The sequence below is a fragment of the Echeneis naucrates genome, chromosome 3 (genome assembly GCF_900963305.1).
Source record: "Echeneis naucrates chromosome 3, fEcheNa1.1, whole genome shotgun sequence".
Lineage (NCBI taxonomy): Eukaryota > Metazoa > Chordata > Actinopteri > Carangiformes > Echeneidae > Echeneis > Echeneis naucrates.
The window spans coordinates 10,265,046-10,285,133 of NC_042513.1; the positions used below are offsets into that span (position 1 = coordinate 10,265,046).

Consider the following 20,088-nt stretch of genomic DNA (forward strand, 5'->3'; position numbering starts at 1 on the left):
GGTGATAAGTTCATAATGTGCTGTTTGTTGACACCATTCGTTCAGACTCCAGGCAGACAGAAAGTCACTTTGCTTTCATTTTACATTTTCAGCAACGACTTCAAAAAACAGCCTTGGACACCTGCTGGAGGATTAGTAACCATAGAGTGGAGGATCTGCTCACATATTCATGGTCCTCGCAGACGTCCGAAGTTTCAGGTGCCTCCAATGTGTTCATTCATTGTGTGTGCAGACTCTAGTGATCCACCGCTTTATTCCAGCTCAGGAAACAGTCTGGATCACAGAGGTTACTGCGGATGAGAGCTGACTACCCTCAGCAGCAACGAAGACTAACCATCAGGTACGCTTTGAAATGCATCTTCATACGTGAGCTAAAGTTTAGATTGTCTCTTTAAACTTTGGGGGTCATAGCAATAACTCATCACCAATATCTTATCTGCATCTTTAGTAAATGGGGAAAGGGATTTGATTTGTTTTTCTAAAGCCAAAGGCTCGGCACACAATTCGCCAAATATAATTTAAAATCAGGATGTACCTCCTCCTATGCAAAATTGAGAGATTTAGAAACATGCCCCCCACCACCCCCCATTACCATCTCACTCGCTCTTCCCAACCGGTCGAGGCAGATCCCCTCCCACCCTGATTGTAATCTTGTCGGGGATTTCTGCCTTTTAAGGGAAGTCTTTCCTGCCCATCATGTCTCCAAGGTCTTGCTGGTGGAGGGATTTGTTGGTGCCCTTTAGATCATTCAAAGGCTTCGGTCTAGACCTGCTATGTGAAAAGTGCCTTGAGGTCACACTACAAGGTGGCAGTGAACGCAGCGGCCGCTCAGACGTCCTGCTCTGAGTGACCTCCCGCAGATACTGGCCGGTCAGTCCGGCTGTGAGGAGTGACGGCCCGATCCGCCGCAAATGTTTCCTGTCACATGTAAATTGCAGCATCAGATGATCTATGGCTGCACTTCATGTGACCTATAGCGATAATATGTCTGGAATGAAAACTCTGATGCTGCATGATCTCATCTGGCGGGCCTCCCTGCGGGATAATGACCAAGCTTTGTTTGGAGATGCGTCTTCATCTCCGGCTGTCCGGGACCTTCACATATTCCCAAATTCCCACCGAGGTGCGCCTCCCGGCTTTGTATCGGCCGCTGACCTTTTTCCACAACTGTCCAACTTGATTAGCGCAGGAGGCGGGACAATGAGCGGCCGCCCTGTACACAGCCATTACCCGCATCCCTGTATCAATGTCCTGTAATTAAAATGTCACCGTTTCATTTCGGAGCCGTCGCTTTCCTCTCGGCGGAATCTTTCCTCCAATAAAAAGTGCAATCGAAATGCTCTTTTCACTGGAAAGGAGAAAAAAAAAACGGATCCGCAGAAAGCATTTAAGTGAGCCGAGCAGCGGGATCAATAGGCCCTTTAGTCCAGGAGGAGGATTGATTGGTCTCTAAAATGGGATTTATGGGGATCATGGTTTTATGGGGTGCTTATACAACTGTTAATTATAAAACATTTGCCCTGCTTTTATTAAAGCTGTCCTGATTGAAGTGGGACGGATTTATATTTTTGTTACGTCATAGCTATGATAAAAAAAAAAAACATATATATATATATGTATATATATATGTATTTGTAATTGAAGGTTTTCATGAAATTAAACATTTCATAGTAAGATGACAGGCCCTGCAGAAAAAATATAACACTTCATCTCCGATTCCAAAGCTGGCTCTGGACTCAAACCAACCATTAAAACACTCTTCAATGCCCTCACACCCCCAGCCCCACCCCCAGCCCTTTTATTTCCATATATATTATATATCTATATAGTTGTTTTCCTCCATTATTGACAGATGATGTATATATTGGACACTAGTGATGTGACGGAGGCTAAACTGGAGGTCTGGTTTCGATCTACAGCTGGTGTTAAACAGAAAAAATAAAAAGAGAAAAAAAAATAACTAATAATAAATGCTGGAAAAATAATAACATTTAAAGGTAAACGTTCATAAATTCCCCTGTTAAGCATCAACAACATGTTTTTCACCTTTACATATAACGCAGGGAGGAAAATAGGCTGCTAATAGTACTATAGGCCAAGTAAGGCAAGTACACCTGTTAAGGAAAATTGTGTCGAAAATATCCAAATAGAATCAATGAAAACTGAAAATGGTGCCGAGCAGATCCACTCACCTGAACGTTATTCGTGTTCACTAAATATGCTGAAGTAGCCACAGAAAAGAGACATAGAAACGATTTTTTTTTTCACTCCAATTTGAGGGATTTTCAGAGTACATTCAGCCAGTTGGAAGCCCAAAAAAAAAAAAACAGAGAGAGCGAGAACATTAAAATAATAATAAAAAGAGGATGGTGATGTGAAAGTGGAGAGCAGCCCGTGTGGATGATTGTGAAGTGAATTTCTGGGTTTAGTTGAACCTCCTGTTAAATAATCCATCAGCTCCGGGTTCACCTGGTGAGTTGGGACTCCTCAGGGCTTCAACCTGAAGCTGCATGAATATTTCAGGTTAAAGGTTTGTTTAAACAATTAAGCGCATATCAATGAGGGCCGGGTAATTTGTATCCAACAGTAATAATAAAGAGCTCGCCTAAAATTACTGCTGAAATGTCTAATTAAAAACTCCTCGCTGATGATCCCGCCACGTCAGCTCACGTTTCCCCCGGAATAAGCAGCGACAATGGCTGCATTCAAGTCGGCGGTCTAAATAATTAAAAAGAGAGGAATAATTACAGTATAAAATTGTAATTATTGGCGGGGGCTGCAGGGGAAGCCTCTTGATGCTGAAAGAGGAGAGGATGCGCTTAGGATCAGGTTCAGCATCAATATTGCAGGGAGGTAAAACTGGCGAGCTCAGGCTGCACACAGGTTGCCGATGCTTCACACACACACACACACACGCGTGTATGGAGTGTGTCCTGATGAGTTTTTCTGGTGTGATGTCCACAAAGTGTCTCAAACTATTTTCTCCTGGCTGTCACCTTTGGCATGTGTGCTTCTCTAAGCAGGGCTGCTCAGAGATTTTCTGGGGGCCAGAGTTGATGTTTCGCTCAGGGGCCCCCCCTCAACACCCCTCCCCCCCCCCCCCCCCAAGCTCACAACAAATCAACTTACTGCAACCTACACTTATTTCCTTGTCAAAGTATCACATTAGTTTGAGTCAGCCATTTTCTCATTGTCAACAAATCCCACGAAAAAACCCATAACCAACAATGCTTCGGTCCGTCTCTCAACACTTCCCTTTACTACATGAAATATGTAGTTAAATGTTAAAATAAGGCCTGTTGAGTCTCAAAACCAGCATGAAACTGATGTGAGCAGCCAACGCCAGAAACAGAAATAAACTGTGTTATCAGCCTTATTCCTTCATTTTTATGTATTAAACCTCTGAGAAGAATAAACTATTCAAAGCTGGACCTTCAGCAGACTTTTGGTTCACTGATCCTAATACTGTTTCACAGACGACTATGATTCATTCACACATTAAACTTCTTCACAGATGGAAAGATGCAAGTTCTTTAAGTTAGGGTACTTTATGTCGCCATTTATCAGCCCATTCCTGTCAGCTGTATTCTTTTCATCCCGTTGGGATTACTGCATGTTAGCATAAATATCACAAAAAAAAATAAAATAAAATAAACATACATGTAACTGAGCTGCTTTCACAAACGACCTGTGGGGCTGACAACACCATCTGCCGTGTTACTGTTCGTAAGGAACTCTTTAATATGTGTCTTGAAGGCTTGTGACCAAGACTGAATAGTTTACAAATGAAAAATGAACTTGTGCTACCTGGAGGTTGAGTGAGCAACTATTAAATAAATCTGCCCTGATCTGTGGCATTTATCTCTGCAATTTCTGATTGTTCATCAGTCAGCATAAACACTGACTGATAAACCTGGCTGATTCCTTAGTCTCTATTTAATGCTTGATTAAAAGGTGGAGTAGAAGTAAGGCTGGATTACCAACTGGGCAAAGCAGCCGACTGTCCAGGTACTCCTGGACAAGATGACTCCAAGTCCACAGTATCCACATGTGTGCATTGATGGCCAACTTGTTTGTTTTAACTCCACCATTTAGTTTGTGGTTTGATGTGTTTTGCTGTAAAGTGTTAATTCACTTTATCAGAAGGAAAGCCTTGTTCTGTGAAGTAGCCTGTTGACAATAACAGATTAAAATATGGAGTATATTTATAGTATATTTTTAATTTGCTCTGAACAGCGGACAAAGATGCAAATAGTCTATGTCAATAGACTAATTATTGCAAAATTATTGTGCCAATTTAATTTCACAATATGATGAAGCTATCATGTATTGTGGGGCCCAAGAACATATTTGGGCCCCCCAGGACCCGGGGGAGGGCAGAGGGGGATGTCCCGGAGCCGTAATGTGGCCGCGCAGAGGACAACCTTTCTCATCGAGCCGCTTATTAATAACAAATGAGGGTCTTTAGAGCGAACAATGGGTTTGACTATTTACTCCGCTGATTTTTTTCCTCCTGCATTTACAGATTATTGAGCTTCCGCTATGCCTGTGTTCGTGTATGTGTGACAGTCTGGCCTGAGGCATCATCACCATCACCACCATCACCACCATCACCATCACCACCATCACCACCACCATCACCATCACCACCATCACCATCACCACCATCATCATCACCATCATCAGCAGCAGATTATTCCAGATTCGCTCTTTTCATCGCACAGCGGTTGAGCAGACAATATAATAAGAAAAAGGTTCCAAAGCCAAGACCTATTTCAATATTATTATTATAACAATAATTGGAATTATGATAATTATTACTTCCTTACTGATTTCTCCTTCATCGGCGAGGCCTCGGATTGATTTGCGTTGTCGGCTCGGAAGCCAAACAGATGGTGGTGTAACTTGATAAATGAGCCCGGGCCTTTTGTCAGTCTTGATGCCTCCAAAGTGCCACTGCCTGTGTGTCAGCTCAGTCCTGCTGCAGTAGAAATAATCCTACACACTGTGCATGATCCTTCGGGCCAGCAGTGGCTCCCAATATGGGGTCCGGGGGCCCCCTAGAGGGTCCATCCCTGACGAGAGTTTGTGGGGTTTATAATTATCACTGCTGTAGTTTCACTCCTCTCAAATTTTTCCACCTTGCTGTTAATTTTATATAATAACAAAGAGTGCTACTTCATTTGGGGTCAGCAGGGGCCTAATTGGCGGTGACATGCTTTTTTTTCTGATCATATTTGTGCGTCAAAGCTACATGATTGTAAACCAACAGTGGTGTGTGCTGTCGGCTGTTTGTGTGGGTGAGAGAGAGAGAGGGAGAGAGAGGGATGGGGATAGGAGGGCGGTTAGAGGGAGGGAGGGGGAGAGAGAGATGCCATGTGCTTCCTGTCTATACGCCATTCACCTCCCCGGGCTCTAACGGGATGGAGGTCCTGTCTTCCCCCTGCACTCAAACTAACTGATGTAAAGACTCCAGCGCTCAATTTCTTCCACCAGACCTCCTTTATTATTATTTTTCCATCGCCTCTTTTTGGACTTACAGCGTTCACATTTACATCTGTTCAATTACAGTTATTTCTTCTTTTTTTTTTTTTTTCCAAACTAAAATCCCACCGGAGTGTGTCGTCTTTTTATGAAAAAAGAGGTATGTTGGTTGCATTTTTTTATATCTATAATTCAGACACGATGCGCTTTTTTTTTTTTTTTTTTTGCATGCAGAATGTGATCGGAAAGTGTCAGATATCGGTTGTCAATCAGAAATAGTTGAGCGCATCAGTTCTTCGGGGAGAAACGCGGACGCAGCTTCTTCCATGTAGGCCCGTGTTAGTGGCCGGTGCCTTGAGGGAAGAAGTAAGTATATGCAGGTGAACAGGCTTCCTTCAAACTAATTTCGAGCTGGCTGCAGCTAATCTGAGCAGAAGCTTTAATTAGATATATGGCTGGTCTTTTATTAACAATGCCAGGAAGCACGCTTGGATCTGTGTAATTACAAAGAGAGCAGCTTAGAGTTGTTCTTTTCCTCTCTGCTAAGCGCATTGGCGCAGCTCAGGCTGCATTTCCCTTCTGTCCTTATTCACGTGTAAGGATCTTATGTGGCTCTTAAGTAGTTGCCCGATAAGTGCTGAGCCGATTTGAAGATAGTCGCAGCAGATCCGTCTCTGCTCAGGAACCCGGATAACCTGAGAGAGGATGAAACCAAACGAGAAATAATTCATAAGACAACTGACTGATTTTACTTCTCCAAATAACATCCTGTACAAGCCAGATTCTACTTATACTCGCCTGTATCAGGCCACCCATTGTATTATTATTATTATTATTATTAGTAGTAGTAGTAGTAGTATTATTAGTACTGTTGTTGTAATATTTCATATTATTTTTATTTTATTATTACAATGATTATTATAAGTAGTACAGACACAGCCTAGCTCTTTACTCCATGCTTTATAATAATAATAATAATAATAATAATAATAATAATAATAATAATAGCGTATTATTATTGTTGTTGTTGTTGTTGTTGTTGTTATTACTATTATTGTTATTAATATTATAAATATTGTTATAGCCAAAGGGACATTATCGCCATGTACATAATTTTTCTGTTTCGTTAGTATTTTGGGGAGTGTTTTATTTGATTGTCTTGTTTTTTCTCACAAACTGACTCGTGTTAAAAAGGCCTCCAGATCACCCCAGTTTCCTCTCTGCCTCACAGACTTCCAGGGATGGAGTCGATGCCCGGACAGCTCCGAGACGCGGGACCAGACAGCAGCCCTTCCCCGGGTTTAAAGCAGGACGCGCCGCGTTTCTCCAGCCCGAGCTCCCTCAAACCGAACCAAGTGAGTGAGACCTCCCTGTACGGGGTGCCCATCGTGTCTCTGGTCATAGACGGAAAGGAGAGGCTCTGTCTGGCGCAGATCTCCAACACCCTCCTCAAGAACTACAGCTACAACGAGATCCACAACCGCCGGGTGGCTTTGGGCATCACCTGCGTGCAGTGCACCCCCGTCCAGCTGGAGCTGCTGCGGCGCGCCGGGGCCATGCCCATCTCCTCCAGGCGCTGCGGCATGATCACCAAACGGGAGGCCGAGAGGCTCTGCAAGTCCTTCCTGGGGGCGCACTCCCCCCCGAAGCTGCCGGAAAATTTCGCATTTGACGTGTCTCACGAATGCGCCTGGGGCTGCAGGGGCAGCTTCATCCCCGCCAGATACAACAGCTCCAGAGCCAAGTGCATCAAGTGCAGCTTCTGCAACATGTATTTCTCCCCCAACAAGTTCATTTTCCACTCCCACCGCACCCCGGAGTCCAAGTACCTGCAGCCGGACGCGGCCAACTTTAACTCGTGGAGACGCCACCTGAAACTGACGGAGAAGAGCCCGTCGGACAACATCAACCACGCGTGGGAGGATGTAAAGGCCATGTTCAACGGGGGCAGCAGAAAGAGGACTCTGCCCATGAGCGGCTCGGGGATGTCCTCGACCATGAAGTCTCAGGCTTCTTCCAGTCTGGCCCAGACCAGTTCTTCTGAGATCCCCCACAAAACTTTACGCTGCGACGACGATCAGGGGAGTAATAACTTGAATTTGGCGAGCGGGGCGCGGAGCTATCCGGTCATCCCGGTGCCCAGCAAGAACTTTGGCATGCTGCAGAAAATCCCCCCTCCCCTGTTCCCCCCTCACCCCTACGGCTTCCCCAGCTACGGCCTGTGCCAGAAAAAAGGCGACGGTGTGCCCGACTCCAGCAAAACCAATGTCTCCGGTGTGTTTTGGCCCGGCGCGAAGGACACGCTCTACCCGGCCTTCCCCATGTTTTGGCCCGCACCCGGCGGCCTCCCCCTGCCGCCCTACCCGGGCTCCCCCCCGAAGCCTGCTCTGGAGCTGCCGGCCGTCCGGCAAGGCGAGCTCGACCTATCGGACCAAAGCGATCGGGGCTCAAACACCCCCAAAGACCAGAGCCACCACCCGCACCAGCAGCTGGACGGCGGGGACCGCTGTCCCAGCTCCCAGTCCTCCACCAGGAATGACGAGGACAAGTCCGGGGACGAGACCCCCCAGAGGAAAATCAGCTACATCTCGGCCTTCAGACCCGTGGTCAAAGACGCAGAGACCATCGCCAAACTCTACGGCAACCGGGACGGCTACGGCGTGCGCCCTGGCTACCTGTCCCCGGATTTTATCAGCGAGAGCTCCAGCTACAGATCCGTATCACCGGACAGGGGCAGCGTGGTGGACGACGAAGACGACGACCCGGACGTGGACGTAGAGTCCAACCGGGGCCAAGACGAGGAGGAGCCGATCCACATCTTTCCCGGAGCAGAGCACCCTGAGAGCACCCATGTGCCAGACCGGATCCCCTCGGGTGCTGCAGCGGAGAGCCAGGAGCACCCTGATCCACCCAGTCCCGGAGCAGAGGCAGCAGCATCACCGGAGGACTCGGCGCACAGCGGCTCATCAGATGAGGACAGGCAGACGCGTAATGGCTCGCCTCTTCACGAAGTAAGATAAGATTAAACGAAACTTTAATGATCCCTGTGGGGGGAAAGTTGAATTGTCGCAGTGGTGGAGAATAAAAGAGTTTATGGAAAAGAGGAGGCCGATAAAAATGTAATCAAGACCAAATGGGCCGAAATCCACATGCAGATATTTAATTATTTGATAAATCTTCTGAATAATTTTTCGAGCGTCCAAGTGTTTGGACACACACACACACACACACACACACACACACACACACACACACACACACACCACAGGTTTCACGTTTGATCTATTATCACCACCACGATTTTCTGTTTTCCTGCCACTTCAGTGTTTTGGAGAAAACAAAGCCACTCGCTTTTCTTTTAGGGAGATCAGTTCGGCATATTGGCCACAAATTGCGGGGTTCGTGTTTTTGTGAAGAGCCGACGGTCCAATTATGTGAAGAGCTGCAGGAAATGGCGTGTAATTGGTGCTGAACACGAGCGTGTGCCCCGTTTTGCAGGTGTACGCGCATGAAAAGGAGAAGGAGCCCTCGTCGTTTGGGTCCAAACAATCGAGCAGCCCCCGCAGAGCCAACGGTGACTATCAAACCAGTTTATAGTCTGCTGGGGTTATCCGAGCAAACCGGGGACGTTGTTTGTTTGTTTGTTTTTAAGAAAAATGTTTGTTTATGTTTAGGAGCTCATGAGGTTTCTGAAGAGCAGACCCAGCGCTCCGCTGCCTCCTGTCAGGAGCAGAACGACAGACAAGGTTTTTATTTTTATTATTATTCTCTGCTTCACATTTCATTATTCATGAAACATCCACTAATTGATCCTCTTTCAGTCGCTTGCCTTTGTTTCCTTCTTCGCAGCAGTCAGATCGGTGACTTAATTGTAAGTTTAATTATTTGTTGTTGTGGTTGTTTTTTGTGTGTGTGTGTGTGTGTGCAGCTGATGGATCTTTGCGCATCGACATCAGCATCCATGAAAGAAACCTGGAGAACATGGCTAAAGGTGAGAGGCAGTTTTCACCATCAGCATGCCATAAAAGAGTCAAATAAAAACGAATACAGCAGCAGCAGCAACAACAACAACAACAACAACAGTATAGCAGCTGATTCATTATCATCAGAAGTGATTCCAGTTTAGATTATAATTTGGGGAGATGTATGGCCATCTAACAGATTTGTACAGCAGCTGAACGGCCGAAAGGGGCCTTACCACATTTATGGTAATGTGGACCGATATTTATGTGTTCAAATGTGTGATTGAATTAAATACAGCTTCTTATTTTAATTAGGCCGATTCTCAGATGTATACATCAAAATTGAACTCTACCGTTTGCGCAAGGTAATAAGTTTAATATATAAATAAATACCCCCCCCCCCAAAAAAAAAAAAAAATAATAATAATAGTTGTGCATTATATACATATTAAAGCTTGTTTTCCGCCACATTTGAAATGCAGCTGAATGCCCACGGCCAGAGATGACGAGCCAAAATCTGGAAGTGAATTTACATTTTTGTGGGCCTTAAGTGTTTCCATAGTTGTTAACCACTTAATCACGAGATGTAGGAGTTTTGACTTATTATTGTAAGAGGAAATCGTTTAGAGGCTATTAATATTTTAAGGAACACAGCCATAACCCCGAGGCACGGCAGCTAATTATTTTACAACGCTTGGAAAAACCCTGGGACTCCATTATTATCGTCTCCAGCTCCAGGCAATGCATGGCAATTACTGTGGCAGCCAGCGAAAGGAAAGCAGTGAAATGGTTGTTATCAAGGGTGTAAACGCACCTGAAGTCGGTTTACTGAGCTGACATAAATCATCTTTATGTGCACACATTCAAAATATATCATAGTAAGTGGAAACAAATTGATGTGAGGTAGATGAGGATTGAAATATATATATATATTTATTTATTGTTTAAAAGATGGGCGTTTTTTTTTTGGTTTTTTTTTTTTTAGTTTTTGTTTTTTCCCCTTTGCATGATTGAGTTGTAATTCCCATCCCTGAAGGTGTCATGTAGGATATGTTCTCATGCTATATATATATTTCTATGACATATATGAAAATAATTTTGTGTTAAAACTGAAACATTTGAGTTTTTGTTTTTTTTTTTCTTCTCTTTCTTCTTCTTTGCAGAGGAATTGCAGAAGCAGCTCGTGGAGCAAGTGGAGCTGAGGAAAAGTTGGAGAGAGAATTTCAGCATTTAAAAGGTAGGGCCAAAGTGAGTCTGACAGCATTGGAGGGTCAAAGTCACAGATGTGTTTTGCGTTTCTACTTTGTAAACGCTCTCCTTGGAGCCAGGACATTCAGAGCAGAGTGGGTTATTTTGTCCTTTTTGCTCTTCAGATAATTTTCAGGATCAAATGAAGCGTGAGCTGTCCTACAGAGAGGAAATGGTCCAGCAGCTGCAGATTGTTCGAGGTTGGTCTCTTTCTAAATGTTTTGCTTTCATAGATTCTGATTGTAAAGCGGATATAGATCAATGGCCTTTAAGTTTATGGGAAAAAAAAATTTGAGCCACAAAAAAACGTTTAAATAACATAGGATTTCTCAATCAATCTTGACCAACATGCCTCGAAACTAAAAAAAGAAAGGAAAAGTGACACTTGCATTTTGAAATATTGGCGATTTGTGTCCAGCCTTTTTCCTGTAAAAGCCCCCCCCCCCCTTTTTTTTTTTCAAGCTGCATTTGAAGTAAATTATTATATATCAAAGGTGAAACTGAAACCGCATTGTTTTGTATGCAAAGGTTAGTTTCTTCTAAATCATGCTCTGGAAAATTGAAAAGACAGACCATTATGTCGTGCTGTATCAGTTACATGCAGTAGACAGCAACTAATGCCACCCGTTAAAGGATTGGTTTAATGTTACAGTAGTTTAAATACAAGGTTCAAGTACACAGAAGGGTCACTCTAAATACTATAGGGGCAAACAGCATACATTACACTCCTTTGCTTCAGAAGCTGCATAGCGACTGACATTTTATTTTTCCTTTTGTTTTTTATTCATTTTATTTTTTGATAGACACTTTGTGCAGCGAGTTGGACCAAGAGAGAAAGGCTCGTTATGCAATACAGCAGAAGCTAAAAGGTAATTTTATCTGGTCCAAAATGGAACATTTATCTGCAAACTTAAATATGCAAGTGCTACTTTTTTCTTTTCTTTTTTTTTCTTTCTTTTTTTTTCCATATATATATATATATGTGTGTATAGGTGGATGTTAAGAAATTTCCTCTTGACTTGAAATCCTAGTTAAACAAGTCTAGCCAGAGTTAAATTCAAGCTTTAGCAATCTGAGTCCAGTCCAGCAACTACCCATCTTCCAACGTCGCAACCTTTGTACAACAAAATATTTTCCTCTTGTTACTAACCCACCACCAACATTGCTGACCATAAGTGCATTTCCTCTCATCAGCATTTGCACACAAAAACATCAGGGGAAACACAGAAAAATAAAATGCTTGGTTAAGGTGGACAAAAGTTGACGAATGGGTGAAATTGAAAACACTTAGTGGACATTATGTGATTGAAAAATCAAAAATAGTAGCAGGTGAAAACATCAATTGTGGCGTGATAAGGAAAGTGTAATTTTTTCTCAAATTAATACATAAAGCAAATGCATTTTTAATACATTTTCGTCATTGTTTTCATGGAAGCTCTTCCATGTTATCCTGTAATACCCTTTTCTTCTGCGTTTTAATGTCACAGAAATTGGCAAATTCAAATTGATTTAGCGTCACTCTGGTTTTACTACATTGCGACAGAAACGTGTTAAAATTGCACTGTGGTCATTTCGGACTAAACAGGTACTTAAAGTTAGAAGATGCCCACATCATGATTGACATCGTTCCCCATCACTTTCACTGAAATCATCAGCTCTCTCTGTGACTGCTGTGGACACAGGGGACAGACAAGGTTGGATTATTAACTACCAACCTGGCGAGGCCAACATTTGCATTTGAGCCATTACATTTGTTTGAAGTTTCCTCCACCGAAGCGCAACTGATGCTCATCCTCCATCTTGTAGTCCTGCTCTTGTAGATCATTTCTTTGTCAATGAACTAGACTAACTTTTAAGTCATTTTAATATAAAAGTAATTCTCTTTAGTTTATATTGAGTTTGCCTGAGAAGTATTTCATAACATTGTTTTAATTCTTTCTCTGCTAATATACAAATCAACATCCACACACAAAGTTTTAATGATCTGCTAGAGAAGAATTTTAAAGCTTGAACCAACCACTTATTGTTTTTCAAATTGATTGATTATGCAGTATATAAATGTCAGAAAATGAAGAAAGACCCATCATGGCATAAATTATAGTTCTGTTATAATTTTTTGTCAAATAATCAATAATCAGTCACCTGTTGGCTGCCACTCTGTAGTTGGGGCCGGTCAGGGCCCCAAAACAAATTCAAAAACAGTGCATTCAGACATCTTAGTTTTAAAACTTCAAAAAATATGAACCTGTTCTTTGACAACGTTTAGGGAAAGAAAACAACTCAGTGGATTCATTCAACAATGTGAGCTTGTGATATCTGTTTATCTGCATGTCCTCCGTTTGGACCTGTTCCTCCCCAGAAGCTCATGACGCCCTTCATCATTTCTCCTGCAAGATGCTCAGCCCCCGCCAGTGTACTGGAGCCTGCACCTTCAAACCCCCACTGCTGCCTCCCTAGTGCCTGGCACGACCCTGCACCTGACCCCAGCACAGCCAAAAAAAAAACAACAACAACAAAACAAAACAAAAAAAAAGCCCCACACATACACACACACACGCACTCACACAGATCTGCCTCAAGAGCTCTGATGTGTTCACCTCCCACCTGTAACCCAAGGATTATGAACCTGCTGTAGAGATACACAACCAATTTTAGCACTTGAGTGAATACGTCAAGGCTCAGAAAAGATTTTGGCATCAATGTCTCTTGGAAAAACTCAACTGTTGAGTAAAAAGCGATCCGGATTTCCTCATTTTATGTTGTGAAACAAAGGATTGATTGAAACCTGCAAAGCTGAAACCAAGGAGTCTCTCTGAAACAAAGGCGTCTGCTCTTTAGCTAATCTGAAAATAAAAAAAACTATATACAATATACACACACGTATATATATATAAATATATATATATATATCAGGTGACAATGTGCAATGGCTTGTATAATTTTGACATCAAGTTCGAACTGTATCTCATTATTTAGTTTTTGTTGCTTGTTTGACTATCTGGAGGTTTTACGTTTATTTTGTTATTTATCTGTCTTTGGTTTAATTTATTGTGTAGATTATTTGTAACACTGCATATGTCGTTAAGCACTTTAAATGGGCAACATTTCTGAATTTGATCATGCCATCCTATACCAAATTCTTTGATCCGAAAGAGAGGGATCTTTTTGTCTTAAATGGAGCACATTATTGTGAGCACTTATCACGACAGCCAATCAGGTCTGACATTAAACAATTCCATTCACTCAGATGTGTGGCATACAAATTTTGAAGATATGGTTAAAAACAGACTTGAGCCATTTATAGATATCATGTACAGTTTAGAGTATTTTAACAGAAATCTGATCACATCATTTTTTCCGTTTCTGGGTTGTTGTTATTTTCCAATCATTACATGCATCTGTGAGCCACATGAGACAAAACCAAAACTTTTTCATATCATCTTATGTTATTTTTTCCGTTCTTCTCTTTTTTTTTTTATAAGAGAAAGACCATATATGAACTACATGTAAACTACCATTCACACAGCAGCATTTCATTTTCTGTAATTTCTTGAATTTGGTTTGTAATTTAAAAAAAAAAACACTAAAAGAATTGTGAATTCTGGTTTCTGTCACAGATTCATCATCAATTTACCATTTCTGTATGTATCCATGTCAAAATGAATAAAATGTGAAATCCACCTTCTGCTTTACCGCTTTCATATTTTTGTTCCCTTCACTGACGTGAGCCTGACACCTACTGGCATTCATGCAGAATAACTCCTCATAATATGGATCATATTTCCCCTTATTGTATCAGACTTCAACATGATCTCTTTCATTAGATGGCTACATCAGTGCATGACACGTCCAGTCAACTTATAATGTTTGACGTTGAGTCGGGAAAGAGGGCTGATCTAATAGTGAAATCTAATTCTCCTGATGGGAAGACTAATAGATATTGATTACATGGCTCTTGGTCCCTGGATGCTTCATACTGAGACAGATACTCGCATAATGTCACTGATGCACAATGCAAGTTAATTTTCTTTGAACGTAATTGCCCTCTATGGCAAAGCCAGTTCTCTTTGAATACTAACAAAACCATCAATGCTGAATTGAACTGTATTGCAGCACAGCGGGAATGATCAGGCCTTCATATTGCTTGTTTTTATTTAAATGTTTAATACGCTCAGGAAATGAGATTTAGGTTCTTTTGTAATGAAAGTTATGAAAAACAGATGTGAATGTGCTGCAAATGATATGTAATAGCCCTCATGTCTTTGTGGTTGTTTTCTGTATTTTGCATCTTTTGTCATTTTACTTTGTCTTTTTGGTAGTTTTCTTATCTGTTTTCAGTAGCTCAAAGTTTCTGTCCAGTCTTACTTCTTCTTTTGGTATCTTCCGTCTTCCTTTGGTTGTTTTGGTTTGGCATTTCGCAATAGTAGTTGTTAGTAGTTTGTTTGTTTGTTTGTTTTATATATTATATATATATATATAGTTGTTCTGGTCTCTTTATAGTCATGTTGCATCTCTGTATAGTCATTTTATATCCCTTTGTGTTGGCATCCGTGGTGACCACCACTGACAAATATCTTGTGTTTTTCAGCCCTGCAGAGTTTACCTTGATTTTAAGGGCTGCTGACATGATCCATTTCTTTTTATAAATTCAAGCATTAAAGCAGGACTTAAAGGACTCAGTCAAAATGCACTTAGCATTTCCTCATTACTCCACAGCATGTCGCATGATTATATCTTATAACAATATAATCTATAATAAATGACAGTATAGATGAACAAATGTCACCATACATACACAGACATGCAGTTTATGCATTACCTCAAGTCCAACTGTTATTGATTTACTGAGTGAACCTTGATTTTTGTCAAATCTACATGAAACACATAGGTAACTGTCCAAATAAATACACTTTATGAACTAAAAATAATATGTTAATAAATATGATATTTGAGACAAGTAAAGACCAAAATAGAAATATATCCTAACATCTAAACAAGCAGATGTTAATATCCAGTGTGTGCAGTGATTATATAATGCATGAGGCCAACCTCTGAGAGTCATTCTCTCTCTCTCTCTCTCTCTCTCTCTCTCTCTCTCTCAGTGTGTCAACTACTTTGTGAAAAATTACCTGAAAAAAGTTAGATAACTTTTGCTTCAGTGTGGTCAAGTATCTATTTTCAAATTTTCTGGAATAGCCAGTAATTGAGGAAGTACATGTAAATCCAAGTAAAAATCCACAATTCAAAACTCTACTTAGCAGGTAATTTGAAGGGAAATGCACATAAAGCATCAAAAGTAACATCTTATTTCATGCCTTTGCATCTGGCATTCAATCAAATCTGTTATTCACGTATTTACATCAGTTGCATTTTATCATAGTAGGAAATAGATGTTGAGCTGTTGAAGTGAATCTAATTGATTTCCCTCTTTTACAACAATATTTAGATATTTTCCCTGAAATGTATCTCAAAACTGACCATAACCAAACTGTAGCAAAGTCAGTTGATATACAGTATAAGTGATGGGGGATGAAAGAGCTCTGGACACACCAGAGGTGGATGTCCAGCCCAACAGGCCAGAAAGAGACGAGAAGGGTTGTAGTCGGGGAGGTGACCTGAAAACAACTTGCTTTGAGTTTTTTTTAAACAGCACATCTGCTGAACACCGAGCTAATCTAATCAGGGGCCACATCAGTCACCATGTTTTGATGGTATTTCTGCGCACTGTCCCCAAACATCAATAGACTTAACCCCCCAACGTCTGTTTAGAGACCTGAAAGCAGCTCATTTCATCCTTCCTACTGACTAAATGCAGGTGTGAAAAGCCTGCGGAGACTTGACGTTCCCGCTACGAAGGGCCAATCCAAAGAACTACACTGAGGGTCTTATAATAAATTATGAAGGTCGATTACAGTTTTCCAAGGCAATGATTTCACTTTTTCATAATTTGGGTTACTTAGTGTAGACTCCTTAACAATTCAATGTACATTTCAAAAAAGACAAGGGACCTGAATGCTTTCTGAAGTCACTGCATATTCATGTGTTGATATTTGTTAAGTAAAATTACATGTACAGCAGAGTTTTACATGCTTGTGGAGTTTGTGCACAGTCAGTGCAAAAGCAAACAAACACCGAATCCATACACTGTAATCTCCAACATTATAAAAGCAGAATAATGTTTTATCTTTTTGTTGGGCACATTGTCTGACAGTATTTACTGTCGGGATTAATGATTAATCATTTGCTTGTATAAACAAGTGCAGTCAGCAGACACCTGTCCCATCACTGGTCATCAACAATACAACAGATGGCAGCAACACATAATGAAATAATAAAACCTCTGTGATTCTCTGTGTATGAGACGAGCAGCAGAACTAGGCTGTCAATAGATTCTTTGTCTGCACCTTGAGGGAACGAGCATTTTCTGATAATGGATTTGGACATAAAGCCTAATGTGGTTGCTATAATAGTGAATTTTTAGTCAGTATGGAAGTATAAAAGCATTACAAAAAGCCACTGGTTGTCAAACTACCTTCTGTAGGGGAGGGGGGCAGAGAAGCAAAAATGCCAGTGAAAGAAACAGGCTGAACTTCAAGAAAGAACAAACTCTAAAGCCCTGAACACCTTCATGTTATTTTCAAATTCATGTTCATTTGAAATGATAGGGCGCCACCTGCTGACTGGTCCTGCACAAGCGCCCTTGTGTAGCATTGAGTGTCTCTTGTTGGCAGATTTATTCCATCTCACTTGACCTTTTGTCACTCTACTTAAAAGTGAATGAATATTTAAATGTGTTTAAAGACCCATTTTGTTTAAACCCCCAACATGATCATTTTCAGGGCTCAAAAGCAGAATTTTACAATCACATATCAACACTCATCTACCTGCTTTATGTTTTCTTAAACATTTGAGGAGTTTTGGTTATTTCGCTTCACATCATGACTGTGAATCCCTCTACGTGACGGCAGGAAAAAAAAAGTAAACTACTGCTGAAAGTAGTGAGAATAAATTACGTTTGGTCAAAAAGGTTTGTATCTGATATAAGTATCACCGTCACTGTATTCAAGCTGTAAAACTGTAAAATGTTCAAATCTCCAGAAACAACACACATCCTAATTATTTCGGTCACAGCTAAAATCCTGATTCTGTGCTGCACTGAGCTGCAAAGTTTTCAGAAAAAAGAGTTCTCACTAACAGAGATGAAAGTCTTGAAAAAAGAACAAGCATCGTGAATCTTTGCTTTTATTACTGCAACACACATTTTATTGTATGTTATATTAAGCAAATATATCACTGTAGAAATTGTTCAGAGGATAACTAGAATTTCATTTGCTCATACTTCAGGCCCATCCCACCAACTTTAAACTTCCAGTTTCTGACATGTTTTTAAAATTGTTGTTAATTGTAAACCCCTAAAGGAGTCTTGGTTACTTGTGAGTTCACCTCCAGAGGGCACTCTCCAGCTGAAGTAGAGTGATCACAATGAACGAATTATGACTTACTTAAGAAAATGAAAGTCAATCAAATTGTGTTGAGTGGCCCACAGAGTACAGACACATTTTGTGTTGGCCACGTTTGTGTGGTTGGCTCATCTTGCTCTTAAAGGCTTGATGTTCAGATTTTACAAGTAAAAACTTCATTCTTACTTCTTGCTTTTTACTTTGATGTTTAAAAGCAAAGCAGCAATCAAAAAATATGGATTATTCAGTTTAAAGTGACAGATGTTTATAATATTTAGATGGTGACTATAATTAAAATGAAAGCCATTTTTTATTGTTTTCTTATGAATGGTTTTTATTCTGAAATTAGCATACAGACAAAATTCATCATTCACTCGTGTTTTAAATTTTACTTATGAGCACTTTGAGAAACAGAAAAAGAGAGAAGCATCCATCATGGAGAGTTACAAGGATCTAACTTAGAGGTAGCTACTTGTTACTATGATAGAACATATTGCAGTGCTGCCTGTCTGCATTGAAAAATTGAGTTTCCAAGAAATGTTCAGGCCTCAAGCAGCAGTTAGTGGATATAGCCTACATGTATCTGATAACTGAAAATGTACTTTATTCTCTTTACCAGCCAGGGCTCTTCCTACGAAGACTTCATTTTTCTTTTGGGATTATTTGGAGGAGGGTTAGGAGGCAGTAGTTCCACTCTGGACTGTCCACAGAATTCTTCGGGTTATCAGCCTGGACTCTGTTTTTGGTAATGAGACGCCGCTGTTTATTTTCTAAATGTAACTTTTCGTTGCTCTGCAGCAGTAAGGCAGCTACACTATGGTTTAAAGCTCTAGCTCTGTGTTTACATCCAATAAAAAAAATAAGTGCACAGTTGTATAAATCGTCTGTATGGGCCTTTCCACAAGAACAAGGTGTAAAAAATACATCTTCCGAAACAGGCCAGACCTTTTTTATGCTTCCAGGCAGTATGGACTTTAGTGGTCCAGAACATTTAAATAGTTGCTGGTGGAGAATGACTTGACAGACTGATCTGAGATTTGTTTTCCTGGCTAACTGTCTGGCACAGTTAATAAGAGCCAAACATGCTGTGGTGTGGTCCTGACAGTATTGATTTTAAACAGGCAAGCAACATATTTCTGATTGATTTCTGAAGCAGAGGTGAGATGTGCCTGTTTAGTGTTGTTCTAGACAGAGAAGTTAAGCATTTTTGATGAATGATGTTGACATCTTTACAGTAAAAAGCAAGAGGAAAAGAATCATCTCTATCATGAAAGGGTAAGTGCCTAAAAAGCTACAAGGAGTAACTTGCACACACGCTATGCCAAGCCAAACTTTTGACAAGGCTAGACTTAAAATTTTCAACTCTTCAGTTGAGCATGAAAGCCCATCTATGACCTACAGAAGTATAAGACAAGGTCAGTGTTCCTTAAGTCAATGTTTGTTTCCTTTTTAGAGCTTTCAGTTGCATCTAATTACCTTTATTATTGGATCCAGTCTGACCAGCATAGTGTATACATGAACAACGCCATTCATAATGAAAACTATGATATGTGAACCCACATTTTTCAAAGATTTAGTAAAAAATCTCTGTAGAGTCAATTTAAGATTAAGAATGTTCTTAGCTTCGTGTGAACAATGTGACCTTTATTCAATAGCTTCCTCCTACTTGCAGCAAAATGTTAACTCATCTTTCAAGAACCAGTCTTACATGATCATATCATGAATAGATTGACAGCCCCCATCTTTGAAATTATACATTCTTTTGATAATATTTTGACTTTTAGTTCAGTGGGGTGTTTAGGAATGATGTAAATGGAAAATAGAAATTGCAATTTTATATAGTTACAATTTATAGCCATGTAAATATGATTAATATCTGAAACTTTGCACTCTGCTTTTGCTAGACAAAGTATAACAGAGAGATCATACAATGA

The 20,088-nt window shown here is 40.8% G+C and overlaps 1 protein-coding gene across 1 annotated transcript; it reads left to right on the plus strand.

Moving 5' to 3' along the window:
- The first annotated feature begins 5,720 nt into the window (after nt 1-5,720).
- On the plus strand, nt 5,721-13,614 carry skor1a (SKI family transcriptional corepressor 1a). Its single transcript, XM_029498769.1, is given in 9 exon segments — nt 5,721-5,850; nt 6,716-8,495; nt 8,983-9,058; nt 9,159-9,230; nt 9,413-9,475; nt 10,610-10,648; nt 10,651-10,683; nt 10,820-10,894; nt 13,054-13,614. Coding segments are annotated over 8 exon segments (2,226 nt in total). The 5' UTR covers nt 5,721-5,850; nt 6,716-6,725; the 3' UTR covers nt 13,152-13,614.
- The last annotated feature ends 6,474 nt before the right edge of the window (nt 13,615-20,088 follow it).